This window comes from Amblyraja radiata, chromosome 1, assembly GCF_010909765.2.
Source record: "Amblyraja radiata isolate CabotCenter1 chromosome 1, sAmbRad1.1.pri, whole genome shotgun sequence".
NCBI classification, from domain to species: domain Eukaryota; kingdom Metazoa; phylum Chordata; class Chondrichthyes; order Rajiformes; family Rajidae; genus Amblyraja; species Amblyraja radiata.
This window is the reverse complement of record NC_045956.1, coordinates 161878188-161903057: the sequence shown is the minus strand read 5'-3', so window position 1 is coordinate 161903057 and position 24870 is coordinate 161878188. Positions and strand designations below refer to the sequence as shown.

The 24870-nt window shown below is 44.4% G+C and overlaps 1 protein-coding gene across 1 annotated transcript in view; it reads left to right on the top strand.

The window, feature by feature from the left end:
• Positions 1 to 7643: 7643 nt before the first annotated feature.
• haus1 (HAUS augmin like complex subunit 1) overlaps positions 7644 to 24870 on the top strand; it is a 42209-nt gene continuing 24982 nt past the window's right edge. The window contains exons 1-3 of the mRNA XM_033034335.1: positions 7644 to 7759; positions 14423 to 14597; positions 15422 to 15557. Coding sequence (XP_032890226.1) covers positions 7739 to 7759; positions 14423 to 14597; positions 15422 to 15557 — 332 coding nt within the window. The 5' untranslated portion in view covers positions 7644 to 7738. The remainder of the gene's footprint in view (positions 7760 to 14422; positions 14598 to 15421; positions 15558 to 24870) is intronic.

Sequence of the window (24870 nt, the reverse complement as noted above, 5' to 3'; positions counted from 1 at the left end):
AGAAGGTAGTTGAGGCCAGTTCATTGGCTATATTTAAGAGGGAGTTTGATGTGGCCCTTGTGGCTCAAGGGATCAGGGGGTATGGAGAGAAGGCAGGTACAGGATGCTGAGTTGGATGATCAGCCATGATCATATGGAATGGTGGTGCAGGCTCAAAGGGCCGAATGGCCTACTCCTGCACCTATTTTCTATGTTTCTATTATTCCATCACCACCTCTGGTAGTGTGTGTTATATAATAATGAGAGACATAGACAGGGTAGATGGTAATTTTTTGGCCCCAGGGTGAAAATATCAAATATTGGAGGGCACAGCTTTAAGGCGAGAGGGGAATCGTTTAGTTTTAGTTTAGAGATACAGCACAGAACCAGGCTCTTTGGCCCATCGGGTCTGTGACGACCACCACACATTATCCTACACACACTAGGGACAATTTTTCCAAGCCAATTAACCTACAAACCTGTGCGTCTTTGGAGTGTGGGAGGAAACTGGAGCACCCGGAAAAAACCCATAGGGAGAACATATACTGAAAGCACCCGTATTCAGGATCAAACCCGGGTGCTTGGTGCTGTAAGGCAGCAACTCTACCACTGTATCATCGTCCCGCCCATGGAAGGAATTGTATAGGGCATGTTTTTGCACACAGTTGTAGGTGCCTGGGACACGTGCCTCTCTCTCTATAAAAAACAAACTATTAACACCCAAGCCACCTTGTTTTTGATCCTCATACCATATAACCATATAACAATTACAGCATGGAAACAGGCCATCTCGGCCCTACAAGTCCGTGCCGAACAACTTTTTTCCCTTAGTCCCACCTGCCTGCACTCATACCATAACCCTCCATTCCCTTCTCATCCATATGCCTATCCAATTTATTTTTAAATGATACCAACGAACCTGCCGCCACCACTTCCACTGGAAGCTCATTCCACACCGCTACCACTCTCTGAGTAAAGAAGTTCCCCCTCATGTTACCCCTAAACTTCTGTCCCTTAATTCTGAAGTCATGTCCTCTTGTTTGAATCTTCCCTATTCTCAAAAGGAAAAGCTTGATCACATCAACTCTGTCTATCCCTCTCATCATTTTAAAGACCTCTATCAAGTCCCCCCTTAACCTTCTGCGCTCCAGAGAATAAAGACCTAACTTATTCAACCTATCTCTGTAACTTAGTTGTTGAAACCCAGGCAACATTCTAGTAAATCTCCTCTACTCTCTCTATTTTGTTGACCATAGGGGGAAAATATTTCTAACTTGCTAACCTATCCAAGCCTCTTGTAAGTTTATATACCTTTATCAGTTCATCAGCTTGATCTCACCGATGTAGAGCAGCTGACACCTAGAGCAGCGGATGCAATAGATGAGGTTGGAGAAGGTGCAGGTGAACCTCTGCCACAGCTGGAAAGACTGATTGGGTCCTTGGATGGAGTCAAGGGGGGAGGTAAGGCGACAAGTGTAGCATTTCCTGCGGTTGCAAGGGAAAGTAAATGGCTCGGACAAAACCTGGCTCAGACAAAACTCTGAACATTAATAACCCATTATCTGTTATTTGCACTTTATCAGTTTATTTATTCATGTGTTTTGTAGTCAATGCCTATTATGTTCTGTTGTGCTGAAGCAAAGCAAGAATTTCATTGTCCTATCAGGGACACATGACAATAAACTCTCTTGAACTCTTGAAGTACCGGGGGAGGGGATGGTTTGGGTCGGAAGGGAAAGTGTGATCTATCAGGATTTTGTGAACTTATTGTATAATGTCTCAACTCATGGTGCCAGTAAATGGGGTAAGGAGGGAGTGGTGTTCAAGCTATTGATGTACCCATTGTTACATCTTTGATCTGTCGAAAGTCCAAAGGTTCAAAGGTATTTTATTGTCACGGACCAATTCAGGTACAGTGAAACTCGATTTACCATAGTCATACTAGAAAAAGCAACAAGACATACAACATATAAGTTAACATAAACATCTACCACAGCAGATTCCCCACATTCCTCACTGATGGAAGGCAATAAAGTCTAATTTTCTTCACTGTTTATTCTCCTGTGGTCGGGGCAATCGAGCCATCCGCAGTCGGGTCGATTGAAGCTCCTGCAGCCGGCCATCTAAGCCCCCACGTCGGGGGTGGTCGAAGCACCTGCAATTGGAGCGATCGAAGCACCTGCGGCCCGGAGCTCCTGAAGTCGATCCCTTAACCAAGGGAACGCGAGCTCCATGATGTTAAAGTCCGCAAGCTCCTGCGGTTGGAGCTCCCAAAGTCGATCCCCAGCAAGATCCCGCTAGCTCCTCGATGTTAGACAGCAGTGTGGGCGGAGGGAGATACGATATGGAAGAAAAAAAATCGCATCTCCATCGATGTAAGAGATTAAAAAAAGTTTCCTCCAACTCCCCCCATCCAACATAAAATAAAGCCAAATAACTTTAAACCATACATTTAACACATACTAAAAAGCAACAAAGAAAGAATAGGATAAGGCAGACTGTTGGTGAGGCAGCCACTGTGGTGCTACCCGGTGGGTTTTGAATGGGAAATTGTTCAACGTGTGGTCAAGTTTAACCGGGGAAATGAGTGTCAGTGGAAGGGAACTGATTAGGATTCTATTCAATGAAAATGTCTTCCGTCCTCCTGAATTGTGGCTTCACCTCAACCACTAAGGTCAGAGCCTAAACCACATCTCATCTACTTCTCTAAACTCTTGCTTTCATCATTCTCCTCCTGAACAGACCAACATCAGAGTTCCAACAGTCTTCACCTTTCATTCTACCAAACTCCTAATGGACCACCTTTTATAATTTCCACCAGCGCCAACCAGATTCCCACACCGTACACATGTTCCCTTTCGGTATTCTGCTTACACTCCTTCCAATGACTTTACGTTTCACACCCTTTCATCTCCCTTTTATCTCTAGCCTTTTCCCATCTATCTGCAAAACAGAACCTGTATCATCTGTATCCATCTATCAATGCCAAGCATTGTCCCACTTTTCCAGCTTTCTCCCCCCCCCCCCCCCCCCCTACTATAATCGGTCCGAATAAAGGTCCCGACCCGAAACATCGCCTATCCATGTTCTCCAGTGATCATGCTTGGCCTTCTGAGTTAATCCAGCACTTTGTGTTTTGCACAATAAAAAGGTAATCCAGTGAATATGGTTAGGAAAGGTTTAGAGGGATATGGGCCAAATGCAGGAAGATGGGACTAGTGTAGGTCGGGCATCTTGGGACAATTTTCAATCTGTATGATTCTAAAATAACTCTGCTCATGATTCACATGTGTTTGGTTTTTACAATTACACATTTAATTGTAATGACTGACTCAGTCTTTGAACATGCAAACAGATTCTCGCATAGCAGTGAACAAAATATGTCTTGTAGTGATCTGCTCCTGCCCTCCAGACATTCTGAGTGGTTTCCAACCCTAACAAACACACTGTTGTTCGAAGGGATCTGATTCTGTTCTAAAACCATGATGCAATCTTGGCTTGTGCTCAATCACATGATTAGCAAAGGCTGGGGTTTTAGCTATTCACTCACTTTATATATTTAAGTTTTTGCAACGTGCTGCAAACCTCGAATTTTAATACAGTGAGTGTGCAAAGCAGAGCTTACCCTGGTGCTGCATTGAAATGATCTATTGTCATACAAATAAACAGTTAGCATTGTCCTGTCCCATGTTGCTACAATAACATATAATCCTAACTGTAAGAATGATAGGAGGAACTGCAGATGCTGGTTTAAACTGGATCAGACAGCATCTCTGGAGAAGAGAAATAGGTGATGTTTCGGGTCGAGACCCTTCTTCAGACTGAGATTCGGGGAGGGGGGGGGGGGGGGGGATGCCCGCTCTAACCACATCCCTGAACGTACAGCCTTCCGCTCACTCTGCAGCAATCCCAACATTATCATCAAATAAGCACTAGCCCATCATTTCGCAGACTATTTCCAATTTTATCACTTCCGGCTGTCCGCCCTCCACAGCCTCCAACGTTATTATTCCCCACCTCTGCATGGCCCGGTTTTACCTTCTCCCCAAAATCCAGAAACACAACTGCCCAAGCAGTCCCATTGTTTCTGCCTGCTCCTGCCCCACTGAAATAATTTACATACAACTCGCCTCCATCCTATCCCCTCTGGTCCAAACCCTCCCGAACTATGTCCAAGATACCTCATACACCCTTCGTCTCTTTAATGACTTCCATTTTCCAGGCCCCATTCCCTAACTCTCAGTTCAGTTTATTGTCATGTGTACCAAGGTACAGTGAAAAGTTTTTTTGTTGCATGATAACCAGTCAGCAGAAAGACTATAGGTGGAATCCACTGAAGAAGGGTCTGGATCCGGAACATCGCCCATTCCTTCCATCCAGAGATGCTGCCTGTCCTGCTGAGTTACTCCAGCTTTTTGTGTCTATATTCAGCAGAAAAACAATACATGATTACAATCGATCCATTTACAGTGTGCATGATAAGGGAATAACGTTTTTTTTAAAATATATAATTTATGATGCTTTTAGATCAGATCAGATCAGAATGCTTTATTGTCATTGCATGTGTCACATACAACGAGATTACTGTGTCTCTCCATTTAAAAGAACTTCAAACATTCACATACTCATACTTTTTACACTCCCTCCCTCCCCAAACCCACCCATGGATTCACATTTACAAAAATTAACTGTCTCCCACCCCCCCTCCTTCCCCATAACCCGCTCCCGAGACAGAGTTCAGTTCCAAGATTGCTGATGGGTAAAAGCTGTTCTTGAGTCTGGCAGTGCGTGACTTTAGCGACCTGTACCTTTTTCCTGAGGGCAGCAGTGTGAAAAGGTGGTGACAAGGATGTGTAATGTCTTTCACGATATTACAGGTCCTGCTGCGGCATCTGGAGTGGTAAATGTCCTCCAGAGGGGGCAGGGGGAGTCCAATGATACCCTGGGCAGTTTTTATCACCCTCTGGAGAGCTGCTCTGTCAGCTGCTGAACAGTTCCCAAACCAGGCAGTTATGCAGTAAGTCAGTATGTTTCTACCGAACAGCGGTAGAAAGGCTCCAGCAGTTTAGCAGACAGATGGGCCTTCCTCAGTGTTCTGAGGAAGTAAAGTCTCTGTTGCGCCTTTTTTACAACTACAGCAGAGTTCACAGACCATTTAAGATCCTCACTGATGTTGATCCCCAGAAATTTAAAACTAGGCACCCTCTCCACCTCCTCGCCCCCTATCTCCAGTGGCCTGAGCTCCGCTCTATGTCGCCTGAAATCAGTGATGATCTCCTTTGTCTTTTTAGTGTTCAGAGAGAGATTGTTGTGAGCACACCACTCAGAAAGTCTGTGCACCTCCTCTCTATAGGCGACCTCGTTCCCATTTGAGATGAGCCCCACCACGGTTGTATCGTCCGCAATTTTTATGATCCTATTTGCGGGGTGATGGGGCAAGCAGTCATGTGTGTATAGGGCATAGAGGAGCGGACTGAGCACACAGCCCTGCGGTGCTCCTGTGCTGAGGGTCAGGGATGTCGAGGTGTAGTCAAGTCAAGTCAAGTTTATTTGTCACATACACATACGAGATGTGCTGTGAAATGAAGGTGGCAATGCTCGCGGACTTTTGTGCAAAAGACAAACAACCAAACAAACTATAAACACAATCATAACACACATATTCTTTTACATAATAAATAATGGAAGGAAAAACGTTCAGTAGAGTTAGTCCCTGGTGAGATAGGCGTTTACAGTCCGAATGGCCTCTGGGAAGAAACTCCTTCTCAACCTCTCCGTTCTCACCACGTGGCAACGGAGGCGTTTGCCTGACCGTAGCAGCTGGAACAGTCCGTTGCAGGGGTGGAAGGGGTCTCTCATGATATTGTTGGCTCTGGAGTTGCACCTCCTGATGTATAGTTCCTGCAGGGGGGCAAGTGAAGTTCCCATAGTGCGTTCGGCCGAACGCACTACTCTCTGCAGAGCCTTCTTGTCCTTGGCAGAGCAATTCCCAAACCAGATGGTAATGTTCCCAGACAAGATGCTTTCCACCGCCGCTGCGTAGAAGCACTGGAGGATCCTCGGAGACACTCTGAATTTCCTCAATTGCCTGAGGTGGTAAAGGCGCTGACTTGCCTTACTCACGAGTGCTGAGGCGTGTGATGCCCATGTCATATCCTCGGCGATGTGGACTCCCAGATATTTAAAACAGTTTACCCTATCCACAGGATCCCCATTTATCCTCAATGGAGTGTACGTCCTCGGATGATGTGCCCTCCTAAAGTCCATGATCAGCTCCTTCGTTTTTTTGATGTTCAAGAGGAGGCTGTTATCCTGGCACCAGAGTGCTAGAGTAGGGTCCAAGTCTCACCGTCTGTGGGCATTCACTGAGAAAGTCCAATATCCACCGACACAGTTGACTGCTGAGGCCAAGGTCTAGCATTTTTGTGATCAGCTTGCTGGGTATGATTGTATTAAAAGCTGAGCTGTAATCAACAAAAAGCATCCTGACATATGACCCCTTCTCCTCTAGGTGTTGTAGTGCAGCATAGAGGACAGTGTTTATGGCATCCTCTGTAGATCTATTAGCCCTATATGCATACTGGTGTGGGTCGAGTGAGGGGAGGAGAGATAATTTAAGGTGACCTAGGACCAGCCTTTCAAAGCACTTGGAGACTACAGATGTAAGAGCAACAGGCCTGTAGTCGTTGAGGGAGTTGATGATTGTCTGCTTGGGCACCGGGATGATAGTGGTGGTTTTCAGGCACGCTGGCACGGAGGAGTGTGCTAGGGAAAGGTTAAAAATGTCTGTGAATACCCCAGCGAGCTGGTGAGCACAGTCCCGGAGCACCCTGCCTGGGATCTCATCCGGGCCAGCAGTCTTACTAGCATTAACAGTTCTCAGGGCCCGCTTTACCTCCTCTAACTGGAGGGTAAGTGGCTGGTCAGCAGGGTCCAGTTGGAGAGGTTCTTTCATTCGGACCTCTCTCGAAACGGGCAAAAAAGTGGTTGAGCTCCTCTGCCAGCGATGTATTTGCAGCTGTCGGTTGGTCCCTGCTGCCCCTGAGGTTTGTTAGGTGATGTATTCCCTGTCACATGCGTGCTGTATCCCTGGAGGTGAAATGGTCCTCGATCTTCTCCTTGTAGGACATTTTAGCTGATTTAATGCCCCGCTTAAGGTTGTGTCTGGCAGCGCTGTACAGTTCTTTGTTGCCAGATTTGTGGGCCAAGTCCCGCTCCTTCAGAAGACGCTGGATCTCCGTAGTCATCCATGGTTTCCTGTTCGGAAAGACACGGATGCACTTGTTGATGGTGACACACACGGATGCACTTGTTGATGGTGACACATGGTATACTAAGATTTTATATGTATTTTATGATATTTTTAAATATGCAATGCATTTTTATGTAATGTTGCCCCTTGTCTGGACCTCGAGTCCGTAATAAAGTTTTTAAATTGGAAGGTAAAGCCAGCCAAGTCCGATCAAGGCTAGTCCCAGGGTGACAGAGAGATAACATGAGGCACAGAGATAAGGACGGGCAAGATGTGAAAACGAAACATCAAAGGGGAAGGTGTTGAGGGAAACTGGATCATTGTTACAGTTGGAGACAGTTATATTCAAGTTGAAGCGCGAGATCACGGGGCGTTCAGCTCAACGACCGTGACGTCACCCGGCAGGCCCGCGAGGCAGCCTGGGTAACCGACCTCAACAAGATGGCGGCGAAAGGAGGCCGCGCCCTCGCTTTCTAAACAGGTCGTAATTTACACATTCACACTGCAATGGATTCCCAAAGCGCGAAGGTATTTTCATTCGTTTTTTTGTTAATTAACGTGCAATTGCTGAGAAAGCGAGACCGTGTACATTGCAATTCTACTTTAAAAACTTTATTTCAGCGGTATTTTTTGTTACTCGAAGAGCTCCCGCCCACTTGATGGTTATTGGCTGCACGGGGTTTCCGGCGGTTGGGGTGTATTCTGATTGGTCGGTCCAGTTGTCAGTCAACGTCCCAGTCATTAGTTCTGGCGGGAAACTGCTGCAAAGACTCAGCTGATGAGGCGCCAACCAAAGATCCAACAGCTATGGGATCTAACTGGGCGCCGAGCAACGGAGTGGACGCCTCAAACCCGTGGCCCTTCTGCAGACTGTTTAGTTTAGTGATATGTGTCGGAAGGAACTGCAGATGTAGCAATGTTACAAAATTTTGAGATTTAAAAAATCAAGTCTGCAATTTATCTCACCAGATAAAACATCAAAATAAATTTAAATTGACACATAATTCACTTTCATATCTTCAGTATTAAAAAAGATACGGCCATTTTCATACTCTGAAATTAGCATCTTGTTCCCTATTGCTTTTCCATTGACTTAACTCAAAAACTCAAGGACAGTCAAAAGCCCATAACTTTCTTAAAAATTAAGAGAACTGAATGAAATTAAGAGAACTGATTGAAGCATTCTGAAACAAATATGAAACAATCTTACTTGGATGACCTGAAATTAAAGCATATAATTAGTTAGTTACCTAATTGTAGCTAATTACAAAATTCATTTACTAGATCTAAACATCTATCCATTTCTTAAGAAAAGGTTAACACTTTTAAATAGCCTAAGTGTCCAAATAACATTCACACAAGAATTCACAATATAACATGATTTTTAAATCTCATTGTCATAAATTTATAGGCCAAATGGAAGGAATTTAGTGTTTAATTCCCGTAAATTAATGGCCATTTAAATCATGGCGAGTGGGATTTTGTGGAATGTGATCGATTGGAACGTTGCGGTGAATTTAAACCCCATATCGGCAGGAAAAACACTGCCGGTTCGTATAATTAAATAATCATATTTTCGCTGGTGAAATTTTGATTAAAGTAATCCTAAGAAGCAAGTTTATATGTGAAATATACGACTTACCGTTGTCGTTGTTGATGGCGTTAGAAGAAACTTTTTATTTTACTCCAGCGCTTAAATTGTCCCGCGGTTTAAAAAATAAAATTCCAAAACGGCAGTCGGAAAGAATTTTCAGCGTCAGGTAGTAGCCCGAGAAAATATATGTTGGACAGGCAGGAGAAAACGGCATTTTAATCCCGCCACTCCCCTCAAAGGCGCCAAAGTCGCGCACACGGCCAGTGGCAGAACTGCAGCGCCGCTGAAGGTAAGTTTTGTAACATATCTAGCAGATGCTGGTTTAAACCGAAGATAGACACAAAAAGCTTGAGTAACTCAACGGGACAGGCAACATCTCTGGAGAGAAGAAAAAGAAGGATCTCAACCTGAAACGTCACCCATTCCTTCTCTCCAGAAATGCTGCCTGTCCCGTTGAGTTACTCCAGCTTTTTGTGTCTCTCTTTAATGTAGTGACATAGCATGGAAACAGGCCCTTATGCCCACCGAATTCACGCTGACCATGGATCACACTAAACTTTAGTGACTAACTTTAGTAACTCCAGAACCAGGGGCCACAGTTTAAGAATAAGGAGTAAGCCATTTAGAACTGAGACGAGGAAACACTTTTTCTCACAGAGAGTTGTGAGTCTGTGGAATTCTCTGCCTCAGAGAGCGGTGGAGACAGATTCTCTGGATGCTTTCAAGAGAGCTAGATAGGGCTCTAGCGGAGTTAGGGGATATGGGGAGAAGGCAGGAACGGGGTACTGATTGGGCATGATCAGCCATGATCACATTGAATGGCAGTGCTGGCTTGAAGGGCCGAATGGCCTACTCCTGCACCTATTGTCTATTGTTTATAAAGACATATAAAAATATGGAGTAACTCAGCAGGGACAGGCAGCATCTCTGGAGAAAAGGAATAGGTGATGTTTCGGATCGAGACCCTTCATCAGATAGGATATACTATAGATTGCACAAGTTCTATATTATCCCACTTCCTCATCCACTCCCGACACATGAGGGACTGTCACTGACATTTCCTGCTTTTACAACAGCCGAGGAACATAGAAAAATCAATGTGGAATGTAAAACTAGACTTAGCAATAAAGGTTAAAGAGTACTTTTAGCTATAGATTTAGAGATATAGCACGGAAACAGGCCCTTAGGCCCACTGAGTCCGCGCCAACCAGCGATCCCCGCACATCAACATTCCTACACCCACTAGGGACAATTTTTACCAAGCCAATCAACCTACAAACCTGTACGTCTTTGGAGTGTGGGAGGAAACCGAAGATCTCGGCGAAAACCCATGCAGGTCACGGGGAGAATGTACAAACTCCATATAGACCAAAGATACTAGAGGAGCCTCTAGTATCTTTGATACAGACAGCACCCGTAGTCGGGATTGAACCCAGGTCTGCATGCGCTGTACGGCAGCAACTCTACCGCTGCGCCACTGTGACCGTACCCCTGGGCTGGGATAACTCGGCATCTCTGGAGACCATGGACAGGGACATTTTGAGTCGAGAACCTTCTTCAGACTTAGTTGATGCAGTTAACCAGTTTTATTCTCCTCAACTGCTTCCATTAGCCCATCGTCCTCACATCTGTCAGCAGAAAGGTCGCAACCTGAAACATCACCTATCTTTGTTCTCCAGATATACTGCCAGACCTGCTGAGTTACTCCAGTACTTTGTGTAGTTTTATATGAACCAGCATCTGCAGTTCCTTGTGTCTTACCTTCTTTACCTATTAGATTCCAGCATCTGCAGCCTCTAATCACCTTGCGCTTTTTATATATCTCCACTCACCCCACTCCATGCCATACCACGCCATACCATGCCTGGCTCCATCTACCCTTTTTAGTTCTCCAATCAACCATCACACATTGTCTCTGAAATCCAACCCTCCCCCTTCAGGCTTCCTCGCTTTACTCACTTGGTTCCACTGATAACCTATCACCTCTGCCTCAGCCCTCCCTCTCATGTCTGAGTTGATTTTAGTTTATTGTCATGTGTACCGAGGTACAGTGGGAAGCTTCTGTTGCGTAGTAACCAGTCAGCGGAAAGACAGTACATGACTACAATTGAGCAATCCACAGTGCACAAGTCAAGTCAAGTTTATTCGTCACATACACATACGAGATGTGCAGTGAAATGAAAAGTGGCAATGCTAGCGGACTTTGTGCAAAAAGACAAACAAACAACCAAACAAACTACAAATACATGATAATGTGAATAACATTTAGTGCAAGATAAAGTCCAATCAAAGTTAGTCCGAGGGTCTCCAATGAGGTAGATAGTAGCTCAGGACTGCTTTCTAGGATGGTTCAGTTGCCTGATAACAGCTGGGAAGAAATTATCCCTGAATCTGGACGTGTTTTTCTGCATTTTCACACTTCTATATCTCTTGCCTGATGGGAGAGGGAAGAGGGAGTGATACCTTGAAACAGATGATGCCTGATCTGCTGAGTTTCTCCAGTGGTTTGTTTTATACTTTTGAAAAGCACTTTGGGCAGTTTTCATATGTTAAATGTGGTATACAATGCTCGACTGCGCAATGGTTCAATGATTCTTTTATTGTCACATGCGAAGTGCAAACACAGTGATATTCTTTTTCTTACAAACAGTCCAGTAGAGGACTGCCATACCCCCGATCCTTCATTAGCAAGTGTACCGAAATAGTCTACTGAGCCCGCGTGCAAGAGGCGCCATTTTACAAGTCCATGCTCCAGTTCTTATGAGCGCTGCCTGTTCCAGGCAAGTCCCAGGCTGTTGCGGGCCTCCAGTCATCTCTTTCCATGTACACCTCGCTCTTCTTGCCCGTCCACCTTTGTTCCCTGGGGGTGTCTCCTGCAGCACACCACAAGGGCGCAGTAGGCCGGACCTCAGTTCCCTCTCCTCTTCACTGTTGTTGCATTTCCATTTACCTTTGCTTTAGATCAGTTTAATTGTTTCATGTTTAATCTAGGTTTAAAGAAGAATGATATGTATGAATGTTGTCTACATTTGTCACTTCAGAGGATAATGTGACATTGCGATTGCAGAACATTTGAATTGAGTACAATGTAACTCATGTAATGGCATTGACAATAGATGAAGAAAGATCTAAAGGGCGGTAGATTTAAAAAAGATTTGAAGCCTGGGGAAAAGGTGCAAGAAACTTCATTAAAATGTTGTAGAAAGTGAAGATGCAGCAATTAAGCCACTGCTTTACATAGGTAAAGGAATAAAAGTCTGGAAAATGACGCTGCAATTTAATCAGAAGCACCAATCAGAAGATATTTTACTGTATTGTGAGGTTGCAAAGAAATTCTGAGATCATTTCAATATCTTTTCTCAACTGCCATATTTAATTAGAATGTAAATTAAGATAATTTTGTATTTCCTATGAATTATGGGAGGGTTGGGGGTTACATGCCAATGCAAGATCCACATTTACAATTCATAGCATATCCGAAGGCCTCAATGATAGATTCGGGCACAAAATGGATAGACAATGATTGGCCATTCAAGTGCCCATGGATGAAATACAATAATTGTTTAATCCTGATGAACCAAAATGCTGGAGGAACACAGTGGGTCAAGCAGCGTCTGGGGAGGGAATGGGCAGACGGTTTCCATTTATGGAAGAGTCTGTATTTCCCAGATGTGCCAGATCTGATGCCATAGTCTTCAAGTGGCCTTTTCCTCAATCAATCAAAGGTCGTGCTGGTGCATTGAAGGTGGTAGTGAATGTCATCACTGATACTTGCAGTGCACCATTGCAAAAACATTGATAGAAGTGTTGATACTAGTCATCCCTGAGATTGGCAATGTGTGACACCCATTGCTGGTATCATGGCTTGCATGTTGTCATACAGTAGATATAAGGTGGAGATAAATATCTATCGATGGCGAAGTTTAAGACCCTCCTGATCAAAGTCTTTGGTGTGGTTGGAAGGGGCCATGTGTAGGTGCTGTTTTTCTGTTGCTTGTCACATGGTGAAGATCCTTTCCACAATGTCTCCTTCTCATTGATCAAAGCTGTGAGTTTAGCCCCCTGCTCTGCTCTCCATATACCCATGACTGTGTAGCTGAGCACATTTGCAATTCCATCTATACATTTGCTGGCAACGCTATTGTAGTTGGTTGAATCACCAATGGTGATAAGTCAGCGTGTTGGCAGAAGATAGAACACCTGGTTGAATGGTGCTGCAACACCAACCTCTCGCTTAACATCAACAAGAACAAGGAACTGCAGATGCTGGTTTACAAAAAAAGGAACAAAGTGCTCGAATAACTCAGAGCAGCAGGTGACATCTCTGGAGAACATGGATAGGTGACAATTTGGGTCAGGCTGTTTCAGTCTGAAGATGGGTCCTGACCTGAAACATCACCGATCCATGTTCTCCAAACCAGTTGCCTGACCTTCTGTGTTACTCCAGCACATTGTATCTTTTTTTTCCAAGGAATTGATTGGCTTCAGTTTCACTCATAGAGAACAGTTTTTACTTTATTGAAATGGCAATTTCCGTCTTTTCCAATATCTAACTTTTCATTGCCATTAATACACAGGCAGGGAGGAGTAGAATTTACGCAGACAACAACAAAAACAAGTTCTCAAAAGGTTAAATGATTTTAAATATATAAAAGATACATGGTGGAATACTTGACTGTAGGTTGTAGCTTGTATTCCAAGAGAGAGAGACAAGCCCAGGTTTGTCTCAGGTTCATGTATATTGAGACAATGACCAGTGCCGTTGAAATGTGTCTACCAATTGATAAGAGGGACAATCTCAAACTCATCCTGTGGTGATGTATATCAAGTCAAGTCAAGTCAAGTTTATTCGTCACATACACATACGAGATGTGCAGTGAAATGAGAAGTGGCTGCATCTTGTGACCATGACTAACATCTTTGGAATGTGATTGTGACACACAGTATAAAACACCGTGCAAATCGCTGTTCTTTGAAGTGGTGGCGCGGGGACGTCAAGAGTCTGTTGCTTACTTAACTGGGGTATCCACGTCACTGATCAGTAAAGCTTGAGTTGGTTTACCTAACGTTTTTTGTGAGTTGTCTGTTTTTAAAGTAGTGAACCAAATCAGTTCTTTCCAGTTTAATTAATTATTTACTGAAGTAGGTGTACAGACAAAGAAGTACACATACCAGATCTTCTTTATCCATATACAAATTGTAGCTTTCCATTCTCACTATCTGATCTGGTAAAAACTGTATTCTTTCTCCCGTGCCTGCTCCAGTCTGATCTGGCCACTCCCTAAGATCACGCTGTATGTAACGTTCATCTACGCATCAATAACTCACCCCAAGTGTTCAAAATAATTATGTAAGAAATATCTAGACAATATAATAAAATATGCTAACAGTAATTAGCCTAAGCATAAATGACTCCTACCGTTACAGTTAAGGTGGCCTTTGATGGATGGTCAGTGGAACATGGATGGACTGCGCCTCTGTCTCTGACAAATTCACTCCCATTCTTGGTTCTTGTTGGTGAGGCAACAAAGTGCAGTGCAAGCTATGAAGCAATAACTCTGTGACTAAGGCTCAGTAACATTTTATTTTTAATGCAGGTTTCCATGTGGCTATCAAAGATGTTTGGAGACCAGCAAGTTCCTTCCTATGAAGTAAATCCATGGACAACGGATATTCTCTGCCGTCTAATGGAATGGAATGAAACTCGAGATCATGATGTTGAACTACTGATTGAGGATGTTAAACAAAAAACTGAGGAATACAAGTCTGACAGTGAGTTACCTGCTGAATATTACTCTTAAGTTTGATTATGGAATGTGCCTTCTTGTAGATGACTTTTGGAATTAGGTTTAGAGTTCTTTCCTCTGTTCCAACTTTTCCATTTGTCTTGTAAAATTGTTAGTGCCACCCTATATTTAGTGATATCTTGAGGTAAAATGACGCAACTCAATTGTTACCCCTCCAGCATATTGTTGTACAGTCCAAAGTAGTAGGTCCAGTCAGTCTGAAGAAGGGTCTCGACCCGAAATGTCGCCTATTGCTTCTCTCCATAGATGCAGCCTCACCCGCTGAGTTTCTTCAGAGTTTTTGGCTACCTTTTAAAGTGGTAAGTAGTGTATTTTAACCATAGAAAAACATTTTCAATGCCAACAATAGTGCTTTAAATAGAAATAGAAATTTATTTTAAATAAATAAAACAATTCTTAATCATTTTGATTAGATTGAAGTGTCTGCCATGATGAAATATGCATGATTTATTTTTAAGAATGTTTTGGGATCTTGGTGCCGTGACAATTTGGTCACTCGTGGTTCAAACCATGGATCTTGTGCTAGGATAAAGAATGGATTGTCTGTAAATAGACACACAATGCTGGCGTAACTCAGCGGGACAGGCAGCATCCCATTCCTTCTCTCCAGAGATGCTGCCTGTCCCGCTGAGTTACTCCAGCATTTTGTGTCTATCTTCGATTTAAACCAGTATCCACATGGATTGTCAATATCTAGGCTAAGGCTAACACCAATTTTAATCTGATGTGATAATATGATAATTGTTCTTGAATCTGCTAACTCCTGTCCAACATTCTCTATCTGTACAGCTAGCTACTTAGAGGATTTCCTTATGGCCAGTGTTGGACTATCTGCTTCTAGCCTTTCCAGTAATGGATCTGGCTTCCTGAAAATGTTGGTGGATAGCAGTCTTGCTTTGCAGCTGAAAGATACATCCCAAACCAGGTAATCATTTGATGTGAACAACCAGTAAATGTCTTACAGAACATTGTTTAAAAAAACTAATATAAGTTGGCACTTTCTACCTCTTACCCTTCTGAATGGAATTCTTATTATTTCATCAAAGATCACAAGGGAAAGTGGAAATGCATTAGACATGATATAACATGTGTGGTTGACATACACAAGAGTCAAGAGTGTTTTATTGTCATGTGTCCCGAAAGAGACCAATAAAATTCTTATTTGCAGCAGCACAACAGGTATGTAAACGTAATACTCAGTAGTTAGCTTAATAAACCAAAAAAAACACAAAAAGAAGTTCATTGCTTATTTCTACCCTCACTAGATTGTGGTATCAGGAGTTATCCGGAGATGACTACCCTTGTTCTGCTTTTAAATCTGCCTAAATCCCTATATTTATTTCGTCAGACAACATATTTTTCCTGTTTATGTCATTTGTGCCATCCTGGACCCAGGCAACAGGAAGGCAACACACCATCCTGAAGTCTTCAGTCTGAAGAAGGGTTTCGGCCCGAAACGTTACCTATTTCCTTCGCTCCATAGATGCTGCTGCACCCGCTGAGTTTCTCCAGCATTTTTGTGTACCATCCTGAAGTCTTGTTTGCTGTCCCAGAATCTGTTGTCCGTCCCCTTACCTAACGAGTCTCGTATCATGATGACTCAGTCTGACTTTTCCCTTCTCGTCTGTGGCTCCGAGCCACGCTTGTCACTGCTGCCATTGTTCGCCCCTGACTGGTCCTCCCCAAAAACGGTTTCCAAAGCAACATACCTGTTGTTGATGAAATGGCGCCAGGGGATTCCTGCCCTCTCTGCCTACTCTTGACTCTTGGGACCATCATTGTTCATATAAATGACTTGGATGTAAATGTGTTGGTTAGTAAGTTTGCAGACGACTGCAGAATTGGTGGCGGTACGAACAGTGAGGAAGGTTGTCCAAATAGATAATGGGATATAGTTTAATCCGAACAAGTATGAGGTGTTGCAATTAGGGATGTCGAATGAACGGGGAGAGTAAACAGTTAATGACAAGACTCTTTTTAAGAGCTTTGCTGTGCGGAGGGATCTTGTGATCCAAGTGATAAAGAAGGCGCATGGTAAGCCTGCCTTCATGGTTCAGGGCATGGAGTGTAAAAGTCAGGAAGTCATGTATTAGCCAGAAGGAGCGATTAGACAAGCTTGGGTTGTTTCATCCAGAGCATCAGAGGTTGAGGAGAGATTTGATAGAAGTGTATATAATTCTGAGAGGCATTAACAGAGAGGACAGTGAGAACCTTTTTCCCAGGGTGAAGATGTCAAAGTCCAGAGGGCATAGCTTGAAAGTGAGAGCAGCAACATTTAAAGGAGTTGTGAGGGGCAATTTTTTTTTTTTACACACAGTGATGGGTTCCTGGAACACTGCCAGGGATGATGGTGGAAGCAGATACAGTCGTGGCATTTAGGACACTTTTGTATTGCAACGTGGATATGCAGGGAATGGAGGGATATGGATCACATGCAGGCAAAGGAGATTAGTTTAACTTGGCATCATGTTTGACACTGACATTGTGGGTCAAAAGGCTTGTTCCAGTGCTGTACTGTTCTATGTCCTTTCTGCCTTTTTGAACAGAGGAGTCAATTTAGCTCTAGTTTTTCTGCAACCATGCATTATTAATCTTGGAAGTTTACTGAACTGTTAAAATTGTTTTGTGCCAGCTATGTCACATGCTGTAAAGAGGTTGAATGTGTAATCCTGCTGTAGCCATTCCCATGTGACTGCTTTTATGCGAATTCGAGAAGTAATGGAATTTATTTCATGCACTGTAAAATAGTTAAAGCGCCATCTCATGGTTGGTAGGTAGAAATGCTGGAGAAACTCAGCCAGTGAGGCAGCATCGATGGAGCAAAGGAGTAGGCGACGTTTCGGGTCGAGACCCTTCTTCAGACATCTCTTAAACATCTCATGATTGGGCTGCTTTTTCAAATTAGAATCAATGGCCAACATCTGAAGCCTGAACCATTCTAAAGAGCAAAGAATTAAAAGAAAATATGATTTGGGAAATACAGAAAACATTCATTTTAACAGACCTCTTTATAACGGATTTCAGTTACAGCGGACCAAATCTGTTGAAGACAGTTCGTTTTTTCACGGAATGAACACCGTTATCCGGATGGAGAGAATGGTGTTTTTGAACCATTATAGCTTAGTTTAGTTTGGCGACACAACGTGGCAACATCAAGTCCATGCTGACCAACGATCACCCGTGCACTAGTTCTATCATAGTTATAGTCATAGAGTGATACAGTGTGGAAACAGGTCCTTCGCCCCAACGTGTCCACACGGGCCAACAATGTCCCAGCTACACTAGTCCCACCTGCCTGCGCTTGGTCCATATCCCTCCAAACCTGTCATATCGATGTACCTGTCTAACTGATTCTCAAATGAGGAGATAGTCTCAGCCTCAATTACCTCTGGCAGCCTGTTCCATACACACACCGCCCTTTGTGTTAAAAGGTTACCCCTCAGATTCCCCTCAGGTCTCTAACTGAGACAATGACAATAAATTTGAATACAATACAATACAAAAGGTTACCAGTCAGATCTTTTCCCCTTCACCTTAAACCTATATCCCCTGGTCCTTGATTGCCCTACTCTGGGCAAGAGACTCTGTGCTTCTACCCGATCTATTCCTCTCATGATTTTGTACCCCTCTTTAAGATGACCCCTCATCCTCCTGTGCTCCATGAAATGGAGACCCAGCCTACTCAACCTCTCCCTATAGCTCACACCCACAGTCCTGGCAACATCCTAGTAAATCTTTTCTGAACCCTTTCAAGCTTGCAATATCTTTCCTATAATATGGTGCCCAGAACTGAACACAATATTCTGAATGCGGTCTCATTAATGTCTTATACAACTGCAACATGACCTCCCAACTTCTAAACTCAATGCTCTGATTGATGAAGGCCAAAGTGCCAAAAGCCTTTTTGACCACCTTATCTACCTGTGACTCGACCTTCAAGGAACCATGCACCTGCACTCCTAGATCCCTCTGCTCTATATCACTTCTCAGAGACCTACCATGTACTGTATAGGTCTTGCCCTTTTAAGACCTCCCAAAATGCAACATCTCACACTTCTCTGCATAAAATTCCATCAGCCATTCATCAGCCCACCTGGCCAATCGATCCAGATCCTGCTGCAATCGTTCACAACCATCTTCATTATCTGCAACACCACTCACTTTTGTATCATCAGCATACTTGCAAATCTTGCCCTGTATGTTCTCATCCAAATCATTGATGTAGATGACAAACAGTACGGGCCCAGCACCGAACCCTGAGGCACACCAGTCGCAGGCCTCCAGTCCAAGAAGCAACCTTCCACCATCACCCTCTGCTTCCTTCCATGGAGCCAATTTGCTATCCATTCAGCTATCTCTCCTTGGATCCCATGTGATCTAACCTTCCAGAGCAGCCTACTATACGGAATACCTTCCTGAAATCCATGTATGCAACATCCATGTACAGCTCTGCCCTCATCGACCTTTTTGGTCACGTCTTCAAAAAAATCAAATCAGATTTGTGAGACACGACCTCTCACGTACAAATCCATGCTGACTATCCCTAATCAGCCTTTGTCCATCCAAATGCGTGTATAATGTATCCCTCAGAATACTCTAGTAACTACAGATGTTAAGCTCACTGGCCTATAGTTCCCAGCATTTTCCCTGCAGCCCTTCTTGCAAAGATGCACAATATTTGCCACCCTCCAATCTTCCGGCACCTCTCCTGTATTTAAGGACAACTCGGAAATTTCTACCAGGGCTCCGGCAATTTCCTCTCTAGTTTCCCGCAGTGTCCTCGGATATATCTGATACATGTTAGGGATAATCCACTGTGAGTAGGAAAAAACTACTGCATGCCAAAGACAAAGACATTGTGAGGGCATGTTTTTTTTTTCCGGGTGTTGACATGCAAGCCTGCAGCCCAACTGGCCTCTGAACTACGCAAACTGCAGGCAAAGCCTGCAGCCCCACAGTGCTAGAGAGCCTGGCCTACCTCTTTTGAGACTGACCTGCAGTCGAGACTCTTAAGATAAGGGAAACATCCTACATCTACTTATTAATCATGTAGCGGCTTTAACTATTTCTTAAACGTCTTGTGCTTTTAATCTCTTCTCAGTGAATATCACTATGTTCTGAAAAGGTAATCTCGCATATTTATTCAAGGTCAGGTCGTAGGGAGTTCCCCCCCGCCACAGGTACCATGTAATCCTGTGCTACCTGCTCCATGGTCGGATAGTCGGCGACTAAACCGTCTCCCCCACCTGGTTTGCCAGGTGAAGAGGGGGCTGTTCACCCCCAGCAGGACCAAAAACAAGATCTGTCAAAGGGCGAGTGAGCTACTAGCGAGCCAACGGCCATCCACACTTCAGTAGAAGTTGCGATCACTGTCGTACATGACATTGTAAGAAATGATGATAAAGCACACACACCAAAATCCTATACTTCCAGCGGCGGATGTCCGCAGGAACTGGAGGACAGAGATGTGTGGTTGCTAATGTTTTTCGACGATGATGAATGAATGAATGAATTTATTCAAAGATTACTCACTAATGGTTTCTTACTCGTCCTCGTATAAAAATCTCCCCAAAAATCTCTGGTTGTCATGGTGAGTCAGCATAACTGACACAGATTTTCCACTGATCAAGTGTATCTGCTTTATGCGCAATAATATGTAGTTTTGTGTATTTAGTCATGTCCCATCTGGATTTCCATTGTAAAATATGCCATTTCCTAGTTTGTTTAGCTTGCAAGATTTACTTTAAACCAACTCAAAACTACGACAAACCACAATGGGTACTTTGGTTATAACTGCAACAGATTTAATGAACGTTATATACAGTACAAAGCAATGCTTTACACTGAATAAGTACAGTATGTTCCTCAATCCCTGTATGACATCTATACAACCTCTTTTCCCTCTGATGTATCTCATTCACTGCAGATTATTTTCCTCCTTGTCCTGCTGCCACTCACTCCCATACTTGGGACCCTCACCAATTGTTTAGAGTTCTTAACAAATGTTGCTTACTTCTCTTTGGATATTTCAACCCCATCTTTTCATCAGGATTCTGGCTCCTCTTTTCCTGTTTCAAGTACCATATTTATTTAGCACCATCTTAGTAGATTTGTGTGTGCGCCAGGCACTCTGCTTCCAACATAACACCCACAGGCTAAATTGGTCTCCTGACTCTCACATACAGCCAGTATAAAAGGTAATTCTGTTATGCCCTTCAGTTATTTTTTTACTTGACTGTTATCAGATCAGATTATACCTTTAATAATCCTTTACAGGAAATTACAGTGCCACGACAGCTTCAAGACAGACATAACACCACACATTTCCTCAAATAGCTTCCATACTTAACAAGTTAAAATACAAGTTAAAATACAAGTTAAAATACAATTAATTAAAAAAAGTGCAGTTATTTATGCGCATTATATAACCTTATAGCAGCTGGTAAACAGGACTTCCTATGTCTCTCAGTTTTGCACATTGGTGCAATCAGTCTCTGACTGAAGATGCTGCTCTTGATCACCTTCAGGGCATGGAGTGGGTGAGTGGGGTTGGTCATTATTGAACCCAGTTTGTTCAGAGTTCTGGCCTCTGCCACCTGCTGGACCGTTCGTTGCACAGCCCCGACCACTGAGCCGGCCTTCCTGATTAGCTTGTCCAGTCTGTTTTTGTCCGCTATGCGGGCGCCATCTCCCCAACAGGCCACAGCAAAAAACAGAGCACTTAATAAGTAACATAATAAGTAACTTTGTGGAGTGGAGTGCACACAATAACCTCCATCTTAACACCAAAAAAACCAAGGAGATAGTTGTGGACTTCAGGAGGGGGAGGAGGAGGACTCAAGCAACACCAATCACCATTAAGGGCACTGAGGTGGAGGTGGTCGCTAACCACAGGTACCTTGGGGTGCAGCTTGACAGTGAGCTGAACTGGAAGTGTCATATGGAGGCGGTGTACAGGAAGGGACAAAGCCGACTGTATTTTTTAAGGAGGCTGAGGTCATTTAACATCTGCCAACCCCTACTGTGCAGTGTCTACCATTCAGTGGTGACCAGTGCTCTGTTTTTTGCTGTGGCCTGTTGGGGAGATGGCGCCCGCATAGCGGACAAAAACAGACTGGACAAGCTAATCAGGAAGGCCGGCTCAGTGGTCGGGGCTGAGCAACGAACGGTCCAGCAGGTGGCAGAGGCCAGAACTCTGAACAAACTGGGTTCAATAATGACCAACCCCACTCACCCACTCCATGCCCTGAAGGTGATCAAGAGCAGCATCTTCAGTCAGAGTCTGATTGCACCAATGTGCAAAACTGAGAGACATAGGAAGTCCTGTTTACCAGCTGCTATAAGGTTATATAATGCGCATAAATAACTGCACTTTTTTTTAATTAATTGTATTTTAACTTGTATTTTAACTTGTATTTTAACTTGTTAAGTATGGAAGCCATTTGAGGAAATGTGTGGTGTTATGTCTGTCTTGAAGCTGTCGTGGCACTGTAATTTCCTGTAAAGGATTATTAAAGGTATAATCTAATCTAATCTAATCTACTTATTATGTCTCTATACTCCTCCTCATTGCCCCCTTTAATGAGGCCGACAACAGCTGTGTCATCCGAAAACTTCTGCAAAAAGCAGCTGTTGGTGTTATATTGGAGATCCGCTGTGTAGATGGTAAACAGGAACGGAGCCAGCACAGTTCCTTGTGGAGCCCCTGTGCTGCTCAAGATGGTGCCCGAGACACTGTTCTGTAGGCGCACATACTGTGGTCTGAGGGAAAGGTAATCCAAACACCACAGTACCAGTGATGGATCCACTTTCATCTTCTCCATCTTCTCCCCTAGCAGTCGGGGCTGAATTGTGTTGAAGGCGCTTGAGAAGTCAAAAAATGTAATCCTTACAGATGCATCAGTAGTGTCCAAATGTGTGTACACCCTCTGCAGCATGTAAATGAGGGCATCATCGACACTGATGTTGGGCTGATATGCAAACTGTAAAGGATCCATTTGATTTGACACACTAGTCCTGATGTAGGAAAGGACAAGTCTCTCAAATGTCTTCATTATATGTGAAGTGAGCGCTACTGGTCTGTAGTCATTGTGGAGAGTGGGATGGGTCTTCTTTGGGACAGGTACCAGGCAAGATGTTTTCCACAGCCTTGGAACCTTCTGTAGACGCAAGCTCAGGTTGAACAGGTGTGTTAGAATACCACACAGCTCTGAAGAGCAAGTCTTCAGTAGCCTTGGGCTGGTGTCATCAGGCCCCACTGCTTTCCCTGGCTTCAGTCTGTCCAGCATCACCTTGACCTGAGCAGTATGAAGAGTCATAGGTGGGGCTGCTGGTGGAGTAGGAGGTGGGAAGAGGGGACTCCGTGCAGGTGACATCTCAGGAGTGATGGAGATGATGGAGAGAGGGAGGGGAGGTGGAGAGGAAGCAGCAATGGTCAGCAGACCAGGTGGGGGAGGCTGGGGTGGTGTGGGGCAGTCAAATCTGTTGAAAAATCTGTTCAGATCATCAGCCAGACTCTGTTCACCATCAGGCAGTGTACCACCCTTCTGCTTCATGCCCGTGATCTTTCTCATTCCAGCCCATACCTGCTTCACACCATCTTGCTGCAGCTGTCGTTCTAATTTGAACCTATAAGCTTCTTTCCCCTCCTTAATCCTCACCTTCAGTTCCTTTTGAAGTTCTTTGATTTTATTCCTGTCGCCCTCCCTGAAAGCCTTTTTCTTCTCATTTAGTAAGGCCTTCAGGCTGCTGGTAATCCAAGGTTTGTTATTAGGGTAGCAACGAATTACCCTGGATGGCATGATGTCATCATAACAGAAATTGATGTAATGGGTAATGCATTCTGTTAGTCCGTCAATGTCTTCCCCATACTCCTCACAGAACGCATCCCAATCTGTTGTCTCAAAACAATACCTCAGGGTTTCATCTGCCTCAGGATACCAGTCTCTTGATGTTCTGGTGGTGACAGGCAGCCTCTTGGCAGCTGGGGTGTAGGAGGGAGAGAGATGTAGCATGTCGTGGTCTGATCGACCAAGAGGGGGCAGTGCAGTACATTTGTATGCATTTTTCACATTTGCATACAAAAGATCCAGCGTTTTATCACCTCTGGTTGTACAGTCAACAAACTGTTTAAAAGTGGGCAAAGTCTTAGAGAGACAGACATGGTTGTAATCTCCAGACACAACAATGAACGCCTCTGGGTACTTGGACTGGAGTCCCGCTGTAGTGGTGTGCAGCACGTCACACGCGACTTCCGCCTTGGCAGATGGAGGAATATAAACAACAATGGCTACCACCACAGTGAACTCCCTGGGTAGGTAATATGGTCTTAAACTAACCGCTAAAAGTTCAATGTCCTTGTTGCATATCCGTTCTTTGATAGTAGCGTGATTAGGGTTACACCACTTGTTGTTGACGAGCAGTAAAAGCCCCCCACCTTTCTGCTTACCGCTCGCTCCGGTGTCCCTGTCCGCTCGTATCGTCCTGAAGCCGGTGAAACTGATCAAAGAATCGGGCGTTTAATCGTTATGCTTTGCTTTTTAATCAGTCTCATTTTGTATTACCTTTACAATATTAATCTTAATGTTATCAACTTTGTTCCACTGCAGCAAAATAGTAAAACACTAAGGCAAATCAGTAACATTTTAAAGTAGGCTTATAATGTAGTGCGACCATAATCCCGAAATGAAGGCGAGGAGCCAAATGTTTCGGGAGGTATTTTAATCGTTGTCCTTCTCCTGACCAGACGAGTCTTCAAGAGGAAGATTGCACCTAAACCCCTGCCCTTTATCCCTTTAGCTAAGGGCCGCCTCCGGACTCATCCATTCCCGTGCCGAGAGGTTTGATAGAGGAAATGGCCCGACCCGTGGGAGCCATCACAGGATTCCCCCCCCCCCCCCAGAACCGGAGGCACGAAACGCACCGCCGGGCGTACAACACGACCAGACGGAAGTCGGCCGACCGAGGGGCTGGCGGAGGCACAGGTCGAGGGACAGGTGGAAGGACAGGTGGAGTGACAGGCAGAGGGTGTCGCGAAGGGGGGCAACCTCGCGGCCGAGGCTGGGCAACCAGCACCGGCTGGTCAATGTCCAAATGTGCCGGCTTCACCCTGTCAATCTATACGGCCTCTGGCCGGCCCCCCATGTCCAACACAAAGGTCGTCAGTCCGTGCTCCAGCACCCGGAATGGGCCTTCATACGGCCTCTGGAGCAGCGTCCGTTGGGCATCATGGCGCAGGA